The 20131-nt window shown below is 39.1% G+C and overlaps 2 protein-coding genes across 2 annotated transcripts; one reads left to right on the forward strand and one right to left on the reverse strand.

The window, feature by feature from the left end:
* Positions 1–1398: 1398 nt before the first annotated feature.
* On the forward strand, positions 1399–8259 carry LOC105051090 (uncharacterized). Its single transcript, XM_010931378.3, has 2 exons — positions 1399–1886; positions 7093–8259. The coding sequence occupies exons 1-2, from the start codon at positions 1476–1478 to the stop codon at positions 8011–8013; spliced, it is 1332 nt and encodes a 443-aa protein (XP_010929680.1). The 5' UTR covers positions 1399–1475; the 3' UTR covers positions 8014–8259.
* Positions 8260–10532: 2273 nt separating this feature from the next.
* On the reverse strand, positions 10533–14864 carry LOC105051091 (trihelix transcription factor ASR3). Its single transcript, XM_019852733.3, has 3 exons — positions 13983–14864; positions 13487–13525; positions 10533–11138 (listed from the first exon to the last, which is right to left on the reverse strand). Exons 1-3 carry the CDS (start codon positions 14725–14727, stop codon positions 10852–10854), a joined length of 1071 nt encoding a protein of 356 aa, XP_019708292.2. The 5' UTR covers positions 14728–14864; the 3' UTR covers positions 10533–10851.
* Between the last annotated feature and the right edge of the window lie 5267 nt (positions 14865–20131).

The raw sequence follows: 20131 nt of genomic DNA on the forward strand, positions 1-20131 counted from the left end.
TTAAGACCCCTCAAGCATGTGCTACCTTGAAAGCCTACAACTGATAGAGTTTGCCTCCGAAAGATAATCGTTTTATGTTAAGTACAACAATCTCAATATCTGATTTAAAATGTAAACTAAAATAAACAAGGTGTTAATGGACATGGTTAGGCTTTCGAGTTTCATATATATGCAACCATTTTTGATGGGTCGCAGCTGAGGACCGCTTCAGTCCCCTACAAGGCTTTGATATATGTCTTCTCATTCAATTTTTTCTTTTGTTTAATAAGGATTAGGGTGCAACCTAATCATTTTTATCAAGCAAATGGAAGCACGAAAAGGAAAGAAATAGGGAAAATCAAGAGAAAAAAACTAAACTGTAAAACTAATTACAAATGATAAAAGAAGAAGCTTTGCATCCTCTAAATCTTCAAATGCTATAAAATAAGAATTCAACTTCCTTTTGAACTTGTCGAAAGCATATCTAGTCCACTCTCGGAAGTATTTTTGTTCGTCCTCTTTTTGTTGGAGAATATGCTCGTATTTTTTTTTTCTTTCCACACCAACCAACATAGAGTCGAAGTTTGAGTACTAAAAATCTTTTCTTAGATAGTTCTCTTTCCGGTACTACCACCAATTTCTCATTCAACGTGATAGACGACCAAAAAACCACACATGAATCTCAAAGTCTATCATGTATTACATCAAGAGGACGTTTGGTTCGCAATCAAAAATGAAATAGAAATAAAAATCGGAATGACTTGAAATCAGAATTGAAATGGCTAAATCTTCCGAAGCGTTTGGTTCGTGACCGAAATCGGAATTAGAATTAGAATGAAAATTTAAATCCATAGAAAAAAAGTAGGGATTGAGTTCTATATAGATTGAGCCATTTCCATTCCACTCCGAAATCGGAATCGAAATGGGACTCCTTCCAACCAAATAGTTAGAACATGAGTCATCCATTCCGATTTCGATTCCGAACTTCTACTCTTCCCAACCAAATATCCCTTAAGTATTGTAGTGGAAATTGATCCACTATATTATGTACCTAAAACTAAACTCATTTAGAAAATTTTAAATTTATATTTATCCATGCAAGCTTAAGTTTACAATCAATTTGCCAGACCTTGTCAATATGTCCGCACCCCTTTAGGTATCTATGGCTACCATATTTTAACCTAATGCATGTAAATGTTAAACAACTTCCTAATTAGATCAGATCACAACCATCCATCTATCCATCTAATCTTTGGCATGCATGGCCTGTGATATATCCACCCAAGTAACCAACTTGATCTAAAGTCGGCAGAAAGGTATATATATTCATGAACCAACGGCCAGGATAATCGCTTATCCTCATCGGACGGGTCGATCTATTGCTTTCCTATTGAGTAGTTTGATATGAGCGATGAAGGCAGAGGCGGTGCATTCGTTATTAGGTGTTAAACGGAGACTCCGCGAGCGAGCGAGCGACCGAGAGGGAGAGAGACGCCATGGATGAGAGCTTCGACGTGCGAGTGAAGCGGCTGTTCGGTTCCCGGCTCTTCGAGTCCGTCCCCAGGAGCTCCTTCCCGGCGTCTTCGTGGTCCGTCGCCGACGGCGAGGTTGAGCGCCGCGAGTGGAACCGCGACCGCGACGACGGCTCCGACCGCGACGACAACCCCTGCTTCTCCGCCTTCGTCGAGGGCGGTTTCTTTGAGAAGAAGGTCAAGGGCGCGAGGGATACCAAGAAGGATCAGTTTGAAGACGACCTCGACGAGCTGGATGAGGGCGAGGATGGCGGCGGCGGAGGAGGAGGAGGAGGAGGAGGAGGAGGAGGAATGGAGGATTGTGGGGATGATGGGGATATGGAGGAGAGGGAGATCAGGTCTTCCATCGGGATGGATCCAACCCTAGATAACGAGGTTCGCTTCTCAGTACTTTTGATTTTTCCCCTTTCTTAAAAATCCCTTGACCTGGCCTTTCAATGAATGTTTCTAATTGGACAGTATGTTGTTGGAATTTTATAATTGTCTCTTAATTGTTGTTGTCTTTTTTCGCTTCTGGGTTGTTCTGTCCGCTTGATGTATCGTTTACTGTTATAAAAAATTGAAACTTGAATCCAGTTAGATAACCCCAAATCACCGTTCGAGTTCGAGCTTGGATTCAGTGTAAGGTTTTAGGAATTTGAACTTGTTCATGTCTACTGCATTGTTACCAACGAGTATTTTGATTACTTGGCGGCGGTGAATGTAGATTTGTATCAGTTACTGCTAGGGTTAGATGAGGTGTCGTTATCGTCGGTATTGTATTTGGCGTGTTTTCCATGGCGTGGAGAATGTGGTGGCTATAGGAGTCCTCATTTTCCTACCTTGATTTTGATGTGGTGCTATTAGTTATTATTATTGGATTCGGTGAATTTTCCATTGCATGGAGGATTTCGTGACTGCAGGGATTCTGTAATGGTGGTAGTCATTACCATTGAACGCTCCACCTCAACCATGGGAAGTTCTGTTTCCTTTTTTTTTTCTCACTTAAAGAAACCAAATTGGGGCTCAAAGGAGTTGAACATACTTATGATGGAATTTCTGTTACCAGCATGACTGTCTTGGAGCCATATGAATGAGAAATATGACTATACCATCTTGCTTGACTGGAAAAATCCTTCATATGTTATCTAAATGTGTTTTATAGCAAGTATGCTTGGCATTGTTACATAAGCCTAATTTGATTGGGCTCCTCAGATTGGACAAGTACTTTATAAGTTAGGGAAGTGGATCACTGGTCATGAATGATGATTTGGATCCTGTGGCAAGTGGTGTTGGAGCCATTCTGCCTGTTGGGGCTTTCCAACAGGCAAGTATGCCTTTTGATCCAGTATTGATGTTGATTATCTGCCTCAAGCTTTCAGGCCAATGATGTAATCTAATTCATTATAAGCAAATTCATAGAGTTGACATAGTATTATCATCATAAGGATTCCATATATGTGAGTAAAAAAATTGAATTATCCGTATTACTGATTTTCTCCATGACAATGGAGATTTTCGACTGCACAGTGATGAATGTTGACCATGACTAGAGTCCTTTATATCATGAAGAGAGGATCAGGAGGTTGGAGGCATTGAGGGGCACTATACTAGAAATTGAAGGAGTTTCATCATTCATATCCTTCTTTTATCTGTGTTTGTGAAAAATATATCTGACTATCAATATCCATTAGTTATCTTGGACAGTAGTTCATGGAACCAAGTATGATTCTTTTGTTCTTTTTTGGAGCCTCTTCATTTTCATTTGTTTTTATCTTTTGGGTGAAACTCATGTTATGTTTTTTCTTTCTCCCCTTCATTGGATGGGAAGATGAAACTAGCCTCTGTTGATAGTATGAGACTTCAGTAAAGATTTGTAGCATTGACTATAGTTTGGCATCCTAGAAAGTTCCTCTTTATGCTTCACAAGAGATTCTTGTAGTTAGAATTGTGACAAATTCTCTAGTTTTCTTTGTTAAGGACAGTATACATTTACTTTGTTGATATCTTTGAGTTCGTAGCTCCCTTGTACAACATCAGGTTTACTATTTTTTTGTGTGGACAGTTACAGGAAGTCACTCCCATATCATGCCATCATTTGTATGCATACTAGGAAATGAACTTTAGAAATAATGCTTGAAATTCCTAAGTTCAGAATATCTAGAAATGCAGTGGACACTGATAACCCAATTCTGATTGTATTGGCATCTTTTGGATGAGGTGGTTTTTTGTAAATGATCACATGTTTGAAATTATAGACTTCTCCAATTACTTGTCTTAGGTAGGGAGGCAAAAAATGAAGAATAAAAAAGATGAATAAAAATTTTTAGGGAATTCAATAATTTTGATATTAAATTTGATAAAATATGTGGACTATTTAGCTACTAAAGGGTGTTATATGGGGAATGATAACATGATAATGTCATCTCGATCAAACTCTTATCGTGGAACCTTTTTGGGCTCCAAAAGTAAGGGTTTAGGTAATTGAGTATTGTAAGCTGAACAAGTTGATGTTGAATCGCCTTTGATAACCAGAGATGACACATCTAGGGAATGATATCATAGGAAGCATTTTGGACCACGAGTTCTAAATGATAAATGGATGAACAAGCAGTGACGTAAAAAGGACACTTCAGTTTCTTTTGTAACTTATAATGTTTGGCTCTATTTACTTGACACAGTGAAAATAGATTATCTTGCTTTTCTTTTTAGTTTTGAGTGTTTGGGATGTTGATGCTTGGCAGGGAATTTGAAGTATCATTAATTAGTGATTCTTAGTATGTAATTCAACATGTAAGCATGCAATTCCTTTTATATTTTGTGCAAGTTTTCTCTTTGCGATATTTTTTTTCTTTTTTTATAGTTAAAGAGTTATACAGCCATGCATGTTAAAAGCTGAGTTTCTTAGTAATAGTGTGCTACATTAAGCTTATATGGGATGATGTTGGAAGTGTTAATGGACAATGTAAATAGCCTCAATAAAATATAGTTTTTGTGAACATTTATTGGACAACTAGGATAAAAAAATTGTTTTGAGACCTTCCACAATACAACATTAAGAAATTTGGTACTATCAGTTTGACTTTCTTAAAGAATTGAGTGAATACTTATACAGTCAAGAGTGATAGTTTAGCAAGCACCATCAATTATATTGAACTTTTGTATCTCCATCATGGAGATGGTTTGTAGCTTATTTGCCTGTTCACACCAAACTTCATGGAAATTGGATATTATCATTCTTGTATCATTAAGATGGATTCACCACTTAATGTCATTTTGTCCGCTCTTTCAAGACTTATTTCATGCAATATGCTTATCATTTGAAAGCCACAAAAAGTAAGGAAAGGATTAATATCATTCAAGTGGGAAATATATGGTCCTTGAACCAGGATAATCAAGATCTTATCTCTAAGCAAGGTTTTATGTCCTAGCGGGATGGGAGGCATCCCAACTGCTCTGTCCTATTTATATGAGAAAACGGGGCCAGGATGGGTTCGGGACTTCAAAACCCATTCATGCAAGGAGAGAACAAGAAAGAGGAAAGAATGAAAAGAAGGAAAGATGAAGAAAAGAAAAAAAAATGAAAGAAAAGAAAAAAATGAAATAAAGAAAGGAAGAGGGAAGAAAAAGAATGAAAAGGAAAGGAATTAAAGAAAGATAGAGGAAAAGAAAAAATAGAAGGAAGAAAGAAAAAGAAAAAAATAAAGAAAGAAAAGAAAGAAGAATGGGAGATAGATAGAGGATATCCATCCAGATGTATAATCGAATTCAAGACACCTTTGTCCCACGGGATTTAAAACCTTGTCTTTAAGTACTTTGGATATTGTGGTTAGGTGGTGGATAATAATACGAAGGATTTAATTTAAAATTAGGTTGTGATTTTGGAGATTGAGAATTAAAGAAAAAGGCTTTTTGCATATGATATCTTTACATGTATTACTTGAATTTGATCATCTTGGTGTTTTAGAAGAGGCAAGTAACCATTGAAGGAAGAAGGCTACAACTATGACACATTGGTTAAAGATAAAATCACTAGGGGCAATACATAGGAGTTTTAGATTTTTTTTTTTTTTCAGATAAATATACCGTAATGACACCTTTCCTTGTGTGCTTTTTCTTCTATGAGATGCTAAAAGTAGATCTGGTAGAGTTTGATCAAAAAGTTTGGACTGCTTGTTTTTATTGTAAAAGGTAGAACTCTTTTAAATGGAATAGTTTGAGATCGAGAAAACTGTACATGCTTATCTGGGATTGGATTAGGCATCAGGCATGGCATGGATGTTCAACTTTTGCTTCTTCCAAGATTCTTGGCTCGGTTGTATCAGGGAATGAGTTAAAGCTTTCCAAGTATTTTGACTGTATTTGAGCTCAGAGAATGAAAATATTGTAAAAAAATGCCTTCATTTAAAAAAAAAAAAAATCTAAGAAGGAAGAAGTGGGCCAGATAAAGCATTAGATTGATTAGTCTTTAAGCTTCTGTGGAGTGGTGACTAATGTTTTTGCTCAGCAACTAAAAGAGTTTTTGGTGCAATATTCTTTATCATATTCCATTAATGTCCTATGTATACTGGATTAAATGTTATTATCATGTTTATCAACTCTCCAAAAGAAGAGCCAAAAGAAGGGTATATTTTGTGATATTTAAGCATGTGAGAGGGTGGGCATTTTGAAGGGAAGATAGAAATTTGAATAAAATCAAGTCCTGATTATCTATGTCAATTTTCACTGCTTGGTATAAGTTGACTGATTGCACAAGATGATTGACTCTTGCCTAAACTCTTTAGAATACAATGTAATGCAAGGAGCTTCTAAATCAGTGGAAACTGAAGGAATCAGTGATGTGTCTTTCCAAAGAATTTAAACACTACAAATAACAAGTTTTCCCCAATGTAAGTGATAGTTCATGCACAAGAAAGAAATAGATGGCCTTACTAATACCCTTCGTATGATATTATTTAAGCAAATCAAAAAAATGTGACTGACTGAATTGTTTGCATCATTTGACTGCAGATTTAGAATCACATGCTCAGTGGTTTATTATTATTTTTATAATTACCATTATTATTTTGATCATTATTGTTTCTTTTGCTCTTAAGTCTTATCATGTTTTTGTATGTGGAAAGAATGATAAGATTATTAGTTATGATTGGTAGCAGTCATCGTGGACTAATCTGTAGATCGAATTATAAATAAATGAACCTCGAAGAACAGTTCAATTTGGGCAGCCAAACCAATATTATTGCCAATTATTGTCATAATCTTTTTTTAAATGTATGTTAACCATGTTGTAAATTGCATATCTTCTTCTTCTTCTTCTTCTTCTTTTGTGTGTGTGTGTGTGTGTTTGGGAGGAGGGGATCCAGAAGGCTTTACTGGTCAGTGTCACAAGTTAGCATCAGACCTGGCCAATATTGGGTGATGTAAGGTTTCACTCTCTAAATGGCTATGGCTATCTCTGACGGCAATGAGATTTTTTCCCCTTCTCTCTCTCTCTCTCTCGGGTTGAGGAGGGGGAGGGGGTGAGATGAGCTGCTTTGAGTTTGAATTCAGTAATTGCATCAACAATTTGTTGGTTATATCTGACTAAACGACTTTCTTGCAGGATGAGGAGGATGAATATGATAGAACAGCAATCGGTATGGAGAATGCTGGGGATCGTTTGTATATGAGGAATGTCACAGATCATGGCCCACGCATAAACTTCCACATGCTGGTTCCTGATTTACTGGAGGATTCATTTGAGGAAATGCATGATTTCCAAAGGGATCCACGTGCAGATCACTTTGCTGCAAATGCAAGGCTCAAAGAAGACCAGAAAGCTGCAGAGAATTGTTGCCTCCTTCAAAATCATGATGGTAGAGAGCCTGCTGTAGAGTCAGAAGTTAAGATAGCCGAGGATGATACCAATTTAAAGCCCATTCTGAAAAGAAAAGAGGAGCAGAATGATTCAAAGCCAAAAAAACGTGTTAGGTTTGATCCTCAGTGTAAAGATGTCTGTGCTGAGATGAATGAAGAACATGAAGATCCTTACATGGTTCTGCAGTCCAAGGAAACCACTGCAGCCATGGAAGTATCATTGCCTGAAGAATCCCCTGGAGTTCCCGATTACATACGAAATCCCTCTAAGTATACCCACTATACTTTTGACTCGTCAGACGAGGTTGACGACACAACTAACAGGCAGGCTTTTGCAGAATTCCGTAATTTGGTGAAGAGGTCAAACCTTGATCAGATGCAAACCGAGTTTCCGGTGGACCTTCCAAAGTCTCTGAAATTCATCCCTCAAAAGAAGTCAGGTGATGCTATGTCTGTGGACGGTAGCTCAGGAGATACTCAGCACTCTTCAAGGGAGTTTGGTCAGATATCAGCTTGTTCCACGGGCATTGCAGCAAGGGACCAAGAGAGTGATGCATGCAATAGCGAGGAAGATGATGTGGAAGTTTCTACACTAGTAGCTAGTATCAGCTCAAGGAAAGCGGGTCGCATGTACCGGTCAAGGTCAATCTCAGATGATTCTGCCTGATTGTTCTGTTGTATTGAACTGTCGTTGTCTAATACATGCAATCAGAATGCCATCATCAGCATTTAGATCACAATTCTAAGTTACCATCATGTATGTAAAGATATTTAAGCTGCTTTCTGTGAAAGGGCGCTGCAGAGGATTTCATCATGCAACTCGCTCTGTTTTATTTTTGCTCTTGCTGAATACCTTACCTTGGCAGGACATATTATGTCCTGGATTCAAAATCAAGTTTGTTACTTTATCTCTCTTTATGTTTCTTTGGTTAAGCCGATTGACTACTGCAGCTTCGATTTCCTCAGCATATATAACATTTCGCACATTTCAAACTTGAAATGCTAAACCTATTTTTCTCTGAAGAGAAGTATCGGCATCATACATAATTTGGAATAGTGTTGCAATTGTTTTTATCTTTATTACTTGGTAAGGCTATAAACAAAGATAGGAGAGGTTAAGACTGATTCAAAAGAAGGGACATTGCTTGCTCGGGTGGATGCCGCAGGGAGATTGTAACGTGGGGATGGGAGGCTAGCTTCCTTTCGCTTGATCCTACCCACCGGATAAAGAACCAGGAGTCGTACCTGGGGCTCGCATAAAGGCCATCTATAACATTGCGTGGAATGCAACCGTTGCGGTTCAATTTTAGAACACCATAGGTTTTGCTATCTTTCAGGTGACGTCCCGATTGATAAGTTTTATAAGCTGTTCCTCGACGGATCTTCTTAAAATAACACCACTGAACGAAGTTTCAACAATTCAACCCGGCAAGTACTTCCTCTTAGAATTAAAATATTAGGGCATGTTTGGCTTAGAGAATTTGGACTCTAGAATGAAAATAGGAACAAGCAATTTTTATTCTAACCATTTGATTAGATGAAGTTTCATTTCAATTCTAATATTAGAAGAGAGTGAAAATGCTTCCATCCTCCAAATCCCAATCATAACTCTACCTTAGTATTCAAATTCTTGTATAATCAAAATCAAAATTTGAATTAAAATGAATTAGAATGAGAATTGAAAATTTTATATCCGCCTATATGTTTTGTCCGTGATCAAAATCAGAATTGAAATAGAATTTGAATGCTAGGAGAAAGTAGGAATTGGGTTTGGAGGGATTAGGACATCTTTATTCCTATTAGAATCAGAATAGAAACGAGACTCCTCTAATCAAATAGTTGGAATAGTTGTTGCAGCCAATCCTCTGTTGCACCTGTTGCCGAAGAAGAACATCTGTAAAAGAAGTCCACACTGATCGAAGTTGTGTCCGACGGAGACCTTTCGATGTTTAAATCAGTGGGAAGTGGTGAACAACAGATAAATTTTTAAAGAGGTAGGATATTACTCCAGAAGTATCTTACCAATGCTGTTCATTTATCTCCTTTTATAGACGACTTGTTAGTAATCGTTTGTGACGGTTAGACGCGTAAATTCTGCTTATTTCAGCACCTATATGATTGTGGAATGGGCGGTTAATACCCACTAATGATCATGGTATGTGACCATTATATGCTTTCTGCGCCAGCGATTTCTGACATACCGACTCTATGTCAGTAGTTTGAGTATGTCGACAGTATATTGGCAATTATAAAAATCCAAATGACCATCGGTCGGTAACTCTGATATACCAATGGTCATCGGTCGTGAAGTTGGTTGAGTTGCCATAATTGAATTGTATTTGCCAAGTTGAGAATAGTCGATTGTTGGTCGACTTACTGATTGATTGTCGGTGATCTATCTATTAGGCCAATTGAAAGATGGATGATATGTTGTAATTGAAGTGAAACTCGTTCTGTGATATAATTTTGATGGTTCATCATCTATAATTAATAGATATTCGATCGACCGACTGTGAATCGAAGAATCAAATTGAATCACTCCAATAGAAGTCACTGATTGTTATTTTTATTTTAGAATCTAACTCTTTTCAATTAAATATATTTTAATTTTAATTTTAATTCTGATGATGACGAACCTACTGCAAAACAAACACAATTGTTGAATGAATATAATATGTCTGCTTGACCCACGTGGGTGCCAAGAAAGTCCTCTCTTTTGAAGTGGGGGAGGGGGTAATACGACTGTTCGTTTCCTTTCACGAAACAGACATTGCGGTAGTTGCTCCGGAAACAGTTGCCAGAGAAAATTGTTTTATTACAAGTATAAAGGTTATAATCTCTTCTTATGAGATCCCTTCTAATGACGTTGGTGAGCACTAGGATTACATAAAATGTGATTGCGTGCTACCATTCTATGGAATAAATTAAGTGGACCAAAAGACTGTAATTTGGCGTGCACGCAATCTTCTGGTGTTCGGGCCAAAGAATTGATTATGTTATTCAAAGTACCAATAGTCTAAAATCAAGTTTCAAACAGAAGTGTGATGCCTGCCATAAACAAGGGTCGCCAACTCTCTTCAAAGAACCAGAAGGGAAAAGTAATCAGCTCATCAGCAGACATAACAGTAGAATCTATAAAAAAAAATGGTACGTACTTCTATCAGCACCCAAAATGATGAAAGTATGTGCTATGAAGCTCACCGTTTTCAATTTACTCCAATAACTTAAAAATCAACAAAGATACAATCTTTGATACTATCAAGATTGCAATGTCAAATAAAAAGACAGTGAAGAGAGCTGTAACTTTCATCTCTCCCTATAAATTGCTATCAGCTATCAACTCTATCACTCTCTGGAGGTAAGAAGAAAAACTTTACATCAAATAAGGCCAATATTCTCCAACAGGCATTATTTATCCACCTTCTCTAGAATCTATTGAGTTACAAGCTTGTCTAACTGTACAGTCTTTCAGTGGCCTGATCACATCCTCAATCTCCAGCAGTCCCTACAACTTGTCAGCAATTCTTCCAAGTGCATCTGCAAGTTTGCCAAGAACACTTAGCAAGCTATTTGTTTGGTCCTTCCTCTGGTCTCTGTCCAATTGGCAATTAATATTCTGAGCTTCAAGTTGGGCTGTCAGCATTCTACTGTTTCTCTCTAGGACTTCAATCAACTGACTCTGTAGATTGATGTCCCCAGCACCGTCTTGTGATGTTCGCCTCCGCTTTTGTCCTTCCTGGGATGGGGACCCATTCTCAATGTTATCAGCTGGTTGCTTATCTTTCGTCATACCTGCATTATTAGCAACACTAAAAGAATATGAACCATTTCTTGTCCATTGGTGCCCTGTACAAGCTTAGAGATATTTCCAATAGAATGGACACCTTAAAGCTGAACCAAAAGCATCATGTGGTTACAATCAAGCTTGAATTGATCACACTACTACATTGTACACAACCAATTATGCTTCTAGCTCCATAAAGCTCATGAACTGCTTTACAAATATAACCCAAAACTATATTTAGACAGGGTTAGTAAGCTAGGTGCCTCTGTTCAAGAATTTGTCATTTGCAAGGTTTCTACTACTAATCAGCTTGCAAGTTTACCATACTGTTTTCACCTGTGTCTAAAATTCTTGCAAGTTCTCTACTACAATATTTCCTTTGTTAATTTTACCTGCCGGGTTAGAAAATCAACATGAGAATATTGTGAGTTGAAACATGGCCTCAGAACTTTGATATATCTGTGTGGGAAACAGTTGAAGTGTTTGATTAACAAAAGAAGAGATGACTTCATAAACTGCAGATAAGTTATCATTAGGTAACCAGAAAAGACCCACTTTCTAGATCTTATCCAAATGACCCTTGTACTTAGGTTCATCAAGTGCAAAAGGAAAAGAGATAGATTACATATGAACCGAGACAATAAAACATAATCCATTGGTCTGGGAAATAAAACAAATCCTATCACTGCATCGAACAAAATTATGTCCAAGCTCGATAATATGAAATTGTGAACCTGTAAATTTGTAATGATGCAAATCTACTGGCTATTCTGTATACATGAAATGACAACATAAAGGTGAGTTACACAATAAAAATCTATAGTGTGCAAAAATTGGCCAAGAGTCAAACTTAGATAAATGATAACTGACCACAAAAAGTACTATAAATAATTTTCCTTCAATTAATAGATATATTTATTTCATTGGTAAAAATCAGATGGAAGGAGCAAAATTGAACATTTGCCAAAATCTATTCTCAGCATGTCTTTCTGGTTCAAAAAGCTGGTTCCTGTATAGGAGCGAATGAGGCTCTTAACATGTCTAGTTATCTAGGATTTCTCCTCTAGCATCTAGTATAGTTCTCCTGATGTGAATTGTTAAGTCATCCTCCAACAAAACAAGCTGCCATTTCAGCAAGATAGGATTAGAAGAGCAGAAAGCTGAAACAGAGGTACCAGAAGTCCACCCTTGCTGCATCATTTAAGGTACGGAACTACTTGTTCCTCTCATCCATTCGTCTTTAAATTTTGCAACTCTTTTGATGCCTAAATTGTTAGCTCCACATCCTCAAATTTTCTAACTTTATCATCTCAAGAGTAAATACTCTACTTCCTCACACTACCTATCTTTTAGCAAGTTCTATAACACCCATAAAACTTGAAAGCCTTTTTATATTTTAATGTCTATTGCAGGTAGGTGTGGGAAAATAAATGAACAGATTGAGCTAGGCTCAAGCTTGGCATGCAACAGGCTTGGTTTCAAACTAAATGAACCAAGCTTGAACCAGCAATTCAGGCTTGAAAATAATTTCAAATCCAAGCCAAAAAAACACCGGGCTCATTCAAGCTCAGATCGATAAGGATTGGTTTTCCATAGAGCAACATAATCAATAGCATTTCTAGTATTTTTTTTTCTAAATTTTGGTTTTATAATTCAGACTTTAATGGACATGTTTTAAACTTCAAATCCTTAAATATTAATTCAGATTGTTGATGCTTGATATCAAGCTTTAGTTCATGCTTGAATTGAGATTGTTCAAACCTGAATTGATTTCCAGCTTGATTAAGGATTTACAAGCTGCTCATTTTAGCTCATGTTCAGCTTGATTCAGGCTCGATTTGAGCTCAAAACAGTAGTAAACAAACCAAGCTCAAACAAGCATTTCAATCTCGAACAAGCATTTCAAGCTCGAAATTAATTTTACGTGAGCTTCATCAGACCCATGCTTGATCAAGCTCAACTTATTTGCACCCCAAAATGCAGGCAATCTGTTCCAGTACTCCACAAGGAAAATCTTTTTTGCTTGCCTAATAATTTATTGATGACTACCATTTGTGAAAATATTCTTACCAACCGAATTTAAGGTTGAAGACCGAACCATATATCCAAGAGGTTGGTTATGCTTGTGTTCACGAAAGCATGGAAAAATGTTGAATATAGATAAATACATGAGTCCACTAGCCAAGGCTGCTAATTTTCAAATAAAATGCACAACAAAAGACCAAAGACAGAATAAATCATCAACAATTTTTTAATGAAGTTAGGAGCAAGCTTGTTAACAATTCACAATTACATTGAAGTGGAAAAAAACCAACCATGATCTGAAAAACTAAAATTAGCTTAGAGAAACCAGTACCTTGATCAGAACTTTCCGCATGAGATGGTTCATACTTCTCTGCACCCAAAACCAAAAATCAAAGAAGCATCAATATATAGACTGAAATACTCTCTCTCATTAACCCCCGAAGAAGAAGTTCAATTTTGGTTCAAAGATTTCATTTTGATTCAAAAAGTACCAACCATATAGCTTAAAGTCTCGGTATATACTATCATACTATCTAACCATTTCATCAAGAAGAAGTTTAATTTTGGTCCAAGGATGTTATCTTTTGATTGGAAAAAATACCAACCAGATAGCTTAAAGTATCAGCATATACTATTATACTATCTATCCATTTCATCAAGAAGAGGTTCAATTTTGGATTCAAGGATTTCATTTCAAAAAAGAAGAAAATTTGGATTCAAGGATGGCATTTTGATTGGAAAAATACAAACTATATAGTTTAAAGTATCGGCATATACTATTATACCATCTAACCATTTCATCAAGTGTGATGAAGTAATCCTGTTACCTGAGATCGGCACCACGGCCGCCACCGGCGCTGGCGGTGGCGGCGGGGGCGGTGCCGCTGGCCTCTCCTCCTCCTCTGCGGGCTCCTCATCTTCTTCCACCTCCTTCTCCTCCTCAAAATCTGAGAACAGCCCGTCCTCCGCTGCCGCTCGCCCACTGTCGAACACCGCCTCCTCGCCCGCCACCACTCTCTTCCCGGCACCACCCTTCCCCTCCTCCTCCTCCTCCTCCCCCTCCCCCTCCTCCGGAGGCTCCGCCGCCGCCGCCGCCGCCCCGTCGAGGATGTCGTACACCTCCCGGTCGAAGAACCCCGGTAGCCGCCTCTCCCGACGGAGATCATTCCTCATAGCCCAAAACGACTCCCACCCTCCCTTCTTCTCCGCCGCCGCCCGCCCGCTCTCCCACTCCTTTATCTTCTTGAAGTCGCCAGCGAGGTTGCTCCACCTCTTCCGGCACTGCACCGGACCCCGGTTCACCCCATGCCGGCGGCAGTACGCCGACACTGCCGCCCACTTCGGCTCCACCGGGCTCCCCGCCCCCACCAACGCCGCCGCCGGTCGCCCCGTCGCCGCCCTCCCCCGCCCCCGGCTCTCCACCACCCTCTTCCCCTCTATCAGCACCAGTATCTCCTGCCGTGTCCATCGCGGCAGCCGCGGCGGCCTTCCTCCTCCCCCGCCGGCGCCGGCTCCGGCGCCGGTGCCCCTCTCGTAACCGTTGGAACCTCCGGGCTCGACGGCGTTAGCCATTAGAGAACCGTAGCGCTCTAAAATCTAACAGAAAACTTAACGGCGTAACGGAGTCAGGTGGGCGTCCCTGACTCCTCGATTGGCCCTTAAAAGAGGGGGAGGGAGGGAGGGAGAAAAGAAGGAAAGGGATTCTTACGGACGAGGTCCTTGATTAGGTCCTAATTAACCTAGTCTTTAATCCCTATCTATCTATCTATATATATATATCTAATTAATTATATAAAATATCATATCATTAGTGTATAATTCTACACCATAATCAAATATCTTGATATTAAAAAAATTGGAAGGGGGATGAGATCTTCTCGTGGGAGGAGTCTATATCTGCTTTGGTTATTAAATATGAGAAAGCTAAAGGGATATCCCTTTCCTTCTTTGCGATGATAAGGCACCACCAACCTCCTCATACGTTTCCTTCTCTCACTGTCTCTTCCCCCATCCTTGATTTATTTATAAGCTTTTGCTTTGTAATCATATTATATATTGATCTTTCCACCAATAAACCTATATTTGTGCCCATGGTGAGCTTACCACTCTTTCTTTCTTGTTGAATATGGCAAGTTTGACATTCGGAGATCATTTATTCATATCAACAACATCTAAGTTCTTACAATTTATTTTTAACTATAGTTAAACATTAGAATTTGAAATAATATTATTATACTGAAGTATTATGTTTCTGATAAAATAAAGTTTGGTGTAAGCATCGATACTAAACAGTGATAACATAAATAAGATGAGCTGCTTAGTGATTACTATACAAATAGTTCATATGGGAATTTTAAAATAAAAGATATTTTTATTCCCAGTCAGTCCCCAGAAGAGATTAGAACCGGGCTATGTTAGGCCAAACAAATGTTTAATCTATTTTAAACTTGTAAACGAATTATTTTAGACCATAACAATGGAGCCAAGGTGTACAGACCTTTTTCTTTTATTTTCAGTTTTATGTTTCCTTTTTCTTTGGTAAGCCATAGTCATACTAGATCACAAGGATAATTCAACTCCCTACATGGCTAGGCAAGAATATAAATATGATATGTTCAAATATGAGCTTGGCTCACTGGGGGTGACCATAAACGTGATTCAACTCCACAGGAGTAGACAAATTCCTTGTGCCTTTTGGGCAGGAGGGAGGGCTAACTAAGCTAGTCGGGGAACACTTGTCCACTGAGGTGATTGGAATCACTAGGGTGGTCACAATCTCCTTGTGAAGGGAGAGGGCCAAAGGGCGTGGGGGTTGATGGGGGGACCGGCGAGATGCCCTCCCTAGGGCCAAGGATGGCTCAAGAAATTATTACCTATGTTGTGTGAGCTATGTATCTGTGCACATGGTCAATAACAGCCGCTAGTTTTTATGGACCCCATTCATCAAGCATGCATCTTGATGCATCACTATAAAAATTAATAGTTGTGATTAGCTATATGCACGATCATACTGGTACACACAATATAGACAATAATTTTTCAGATGACTTAGGCTGAAGTTGACACGTAGAAGATCGCACCCTCCATCGGATTGTTCGGTCCAATTTCTTTATCATTTTGCGTTACTTTCATGTCCATTTCCTTGAGGACCCTTTTTTATCCGATCCATTGAGCTGGACCTTTCAGCCCGCAAAAGATACCATGGTGCCTCAAATTGGTGCCAAATGACATGAGGTTTGATGATCCCCACAAAGATTTGATCATTGGATGATGGGAGGGGGGCCTTCCTTATTAATTAGGATCTCTACAATGGTTTGTTCTTCTTTTTGAGAGAGGTTGCTTCTATGATCTCCTATAATCCTTATTTTAGAAACATAATAGAAAGGGTGCAAATGGATCAAGTTAGGTCCAAACCAATTTGGCACTATCTATAAATTTGGATTTAATCAAATATGTTGTTGAGTCAAGCATTATTTAATTTGCAAATATAAACCAAACATTTAATGAATGGAACTATATTCTTTTGGGACCTAGAAACCTAAACACGGCCGATGGTCAGCCTGCTTGAATCAAATTAAGTTGAGGTCCAAGCCAATGTTCTGTAAACAGCCAAGGTCCCTAGTCTCACAATGCGGTTATTTCAACAAAAATTCGCATCCTCTCCAATACAGCTGATATGGGGTCTAATATAACATATGGCTATCAACCTTGCACAACTCATGGATGTATGTGATTGATGAACTGGACCTCTATAATTCAATCCCAAACTAGAGAGGATCCAAACTCTACTAAGAATTGCTATATCATATGTCTGCTATAGGACACAGAGAAATGAATACATCATTCTCTACTTATAGGAAATCTTACAGCTAGATTTGCATAGAATCTAAAGCCTTGTGGAGTCGATGTCATCCTATGTAACATCTTCGTAATCGATATATACCAATCTAATATCAAGGAAAATATATAGAAAATTACAGGCTCGGGTCTAGTGGGTGCTCCAAGATTTGCCTGCAATTAGAGGATTTAGGATGGTGACCTTTATAGACTAATCATTCAAGTCTTTTCCTTGTGTGTGGGGGACACAAGAATTCTTATCCTCCAATAATGGCATGCACTGTTTTAAGGCAGTTTGGCCGTAAGATGTGATTCCCTGCGCCAAATATAATAGCATAACAAAGTGTGTGGGGTTCTTCCATAGGTGCTGAGGTAACCTATAAATGCAGTGTCAAGGGATTATATATGTTTGATTTGGAATGATAGCTGTGGGTCTAGCTAAAACCCTACTGTTATCTTGGTGGCTACAGTTGAATGCTTTTAATGGGAGGATTAGAGCCACCCAATTCCATGAGGTGGATATGGTGTCAAGAGGATTTGGAAAGATGGATCCCAGTTTACCCAGTTACACTAGTTGAAGAATAGAGCATTCTAGATGAGGCAGAAAGAACCATATCTGCCTACTTTAAATATTCAAATCAAAAGTTGGCATTGCCAATGACCCTTTGGTTCAGTGGTGAAGGCACCACTCTCTTGGTGGAGAAGGATCTGCCCTAGTTTTGTACTTGTAGGGATTTGCATGAACATATGTGACAAGTAAGAAGAGTGGCAAGAATACAACCCAGGTTGTTATGAAATAAAATATATTATACATGTGAAAAATAGGCTTCCTAGTCAAGCTTTCTGCACTAGAGTGAGAACTTCACCTTTTCTTTGTTGGATATGTTCACAGTTGTTTATTCATAAATTTGATCATGGTAGGAATGGTTGATGTCAAACAGTTAAAGGAAAATAGTTGAGGGACATTCACTAGTGGAAACTTTAATTAGAGCTATCATGAAGCAGCCACCTTAAGTAAAAGTTTAATCTAGTAAAATTTGGCCCTAATCCTTTTCACCACTTCTCTCTCTCTCTCTTGCTGTTTTTTCAAAGAATATTACAAAAGAGGTGATCTCTCTTGCTGTTTTTTCAAAGAATATTACAAAAGAGGTGATTTACTAAAGCCTGGGTTTGGTAATAGTTGGTTTTGAAAATGGTAAAGAGAGAACTTGTTTCAGCTAGCTTATTGTTGTGCTCAACTGGCTCAAAAGTAAGTTTGTAGTTGAAGAACTAGCTTTTTGTGTGAATGTGTAAAGCATTCCACAGCCAACATGATCTTTATAAAGGGGCAGGGGGTGTGAGAAAAGGTGAACAACAGAAGATTAAACTTGTGATCTTTGCAAGCACATGTCCATTATATTGACCATATGCATTAATAGCAGTAAACCGGCTTTACCAAAAGATTTGATCTAAAAAAGAAGTTGGAGAGGAAATTTAATTATAGTCAGCCAATTAAGGGAGTGTTTGGTTCGCAATCGAAATCAAAATTGAAATTAGAATGGATTGGAATCAAAATCGAAATGAAAATTTGAATACTTAGGAGAGAATAGGGATCGAATTTTAGATAGATTGAGTCATTCCCATTCCATCCCAGAATCGAAATCACAATGAGACTTTTCTCAACTAAATGGTTACAATGAGAGTCACCCATTCCCATTCTGATTTCAGATCCCTAATCTCTCCAACCCATTAGGATTTGATGTCTTGAGATTCGATCTACACTGAGCCCACAGTAAGGTTTGCGACGATGAACGGAGTCTAACAAGCTCAAGATCACTCTAAACAGAGTCCGGATGAAAGAGATACGCTTAATTGAAGATGGCATGAAATTTGAAGTGGTGGAGGCCGACGGCGGGCCGGCAGAGGCAGTGGTGGCGCAGCCGCGTGCGGTAGCACGCGACCAGGCCGCAAGTGCGCTGCCCCACGCGCGAACGCACGGGTGCGCATGGAGCGTGGCCCAGGCCCAGGCGCACGCACGGGCGCGGCCCAGGCCCATGCGGGCGCGCGCTGCGCAACCCGCATGAGGTGTTTTCCATGCGGTCGCTTCGACAGTTCAGGGGGTCTTCCTAGAAAGAGCTTTTGTGAAGAAAAGCTTCTTGTGAGGAAGAGATTCGGTATACGAAGGTTGAGGGTGTGATCTCCTCTTGTAATTTTTCTCTTTTCTAATAGTGAAGCTTGCATGCCCCGTGGAGGTGAGTCCTTTTTGACTGATTCACTTATTTGATTGTTTTTATTTTATTTCTTCTCTCTTCCTGCTGCGACGTGCAGTATCGAAAAGGTCTTGGGAGGTAGTATCATGGCCAGACATCTCCAACAAATGGTATCAGAGCGAGACGGTACCATAATGTACATTGCGACGGTGGTGAGCAAGATTGAAGATGGAGAAGACAGGATCAATCAAGATGGAGATCAATAAGTTTGATGGAAAGAGTAATTTCTTCTTATAGAAGGTAAGGGTGAAGGACGTACTCATCCAGCAAGGGTTGATCGATACTCTCTTGTGTGAGGAGAAGCCGACCATCATGGAGGTATAGGATTGGAGACGGCTACAGATGCAGGCAGTGAGTACCATCCGCATGTACCTAACGGATGAGGTGGTGATCTATGTGCTTGACGAGACTTCTCCGACAGTACTGTGGTCGAAGCTCGAGTAGTTGTACATGGTGAAGTCTCTCATCAACACTTTTTTTTTCTGAAAGCAGTTCTACCAACTGTAGATGACTGAGGGACAGAGCATGCAGGAGTATCTCAGCCACTTTTAAAAGATCCTTACCGATCTCTTCAGTATTGACAAAAAAATTGAGGGGAAGACCAGAGCGCTGGTCTTGCTAGCGTCGCTTCTCCCTTCATATGAGTCTTTGATGACTACTCTTCTAGTGGAGAAGAGCACTATCAAGATGGATAAGGTCACCACGACGATTCTCCAGAACGAGGTTCTCAGAAGGGAGAACCTAGCTTCAAGCTCAGATGGTGGTAGCTCAGCTTTGATGGTTTTTGAAAAAGCAGGAGGTGGTAGACAGAGCGATAGGAGATCGTAGCGAGGGCGGTCCAAGTCCAGAATAAGAGACCTGAGCAAGACCAGATATTATCGGTGTGATGA

Source organism: Elaeis guineensis, chromosome 9, assembly GCF_000442705.2.
Source record: "Elaeis guineensis isolate ETL-2024a chromosome 9, EG11, whole genome shotgun sequence".
Lineage (NCBI taxonomy): Eukaryota > Viridiplantae > Streptophyta > Magnoliopsida > Arecales > Arecaceae > Elaeis > Elaeis guineensis.

What these genes read in the sequence shown, in the direction of transcription:
- LOC105051090 (XM_010931378.3), top strand. Translation starts at nt 1,476, where the DNA reads ATGGATGAGAGCTTCGACGTGCGAGTGAAGCGGCTGTTCGGTTCCCGG. An exon ending in ATCCAACCCTAGATAACGAG is followed by an intron (nt 1,887 to 7,092) that starts GTTCGCTTCTCA and finishes ACTTTCTTGCAG; the next exon opens with GATGAGGAGGATGAATATGA.
- LOC105051091 (XM_019852733.3), bottom strand. Translation starts at nt 14,727, where the DNA reads ATGGCTAACGCCGTCGAGCCCGGAGGTTCCAACGGTTACGAGAGGGGC. An exon ending in GGCCGTGGTGCCGATCTCAG is followed by an intron (nt 13,526 to 13,982) that starts GTAACAGGATTA and finishes TTTTGGGTGCAG; the next exon opens with AGAAGTATGAACCATCTCAT. An exon ending in TGCGGAAAGTTCTGATCAAG is followed by an intron (nt 11,139 to 13,486) that starts GTACTGGTTTCT and finishes CTAATAATGCAG; the next exon opens with GTATGACGAAAGATAAGCAA.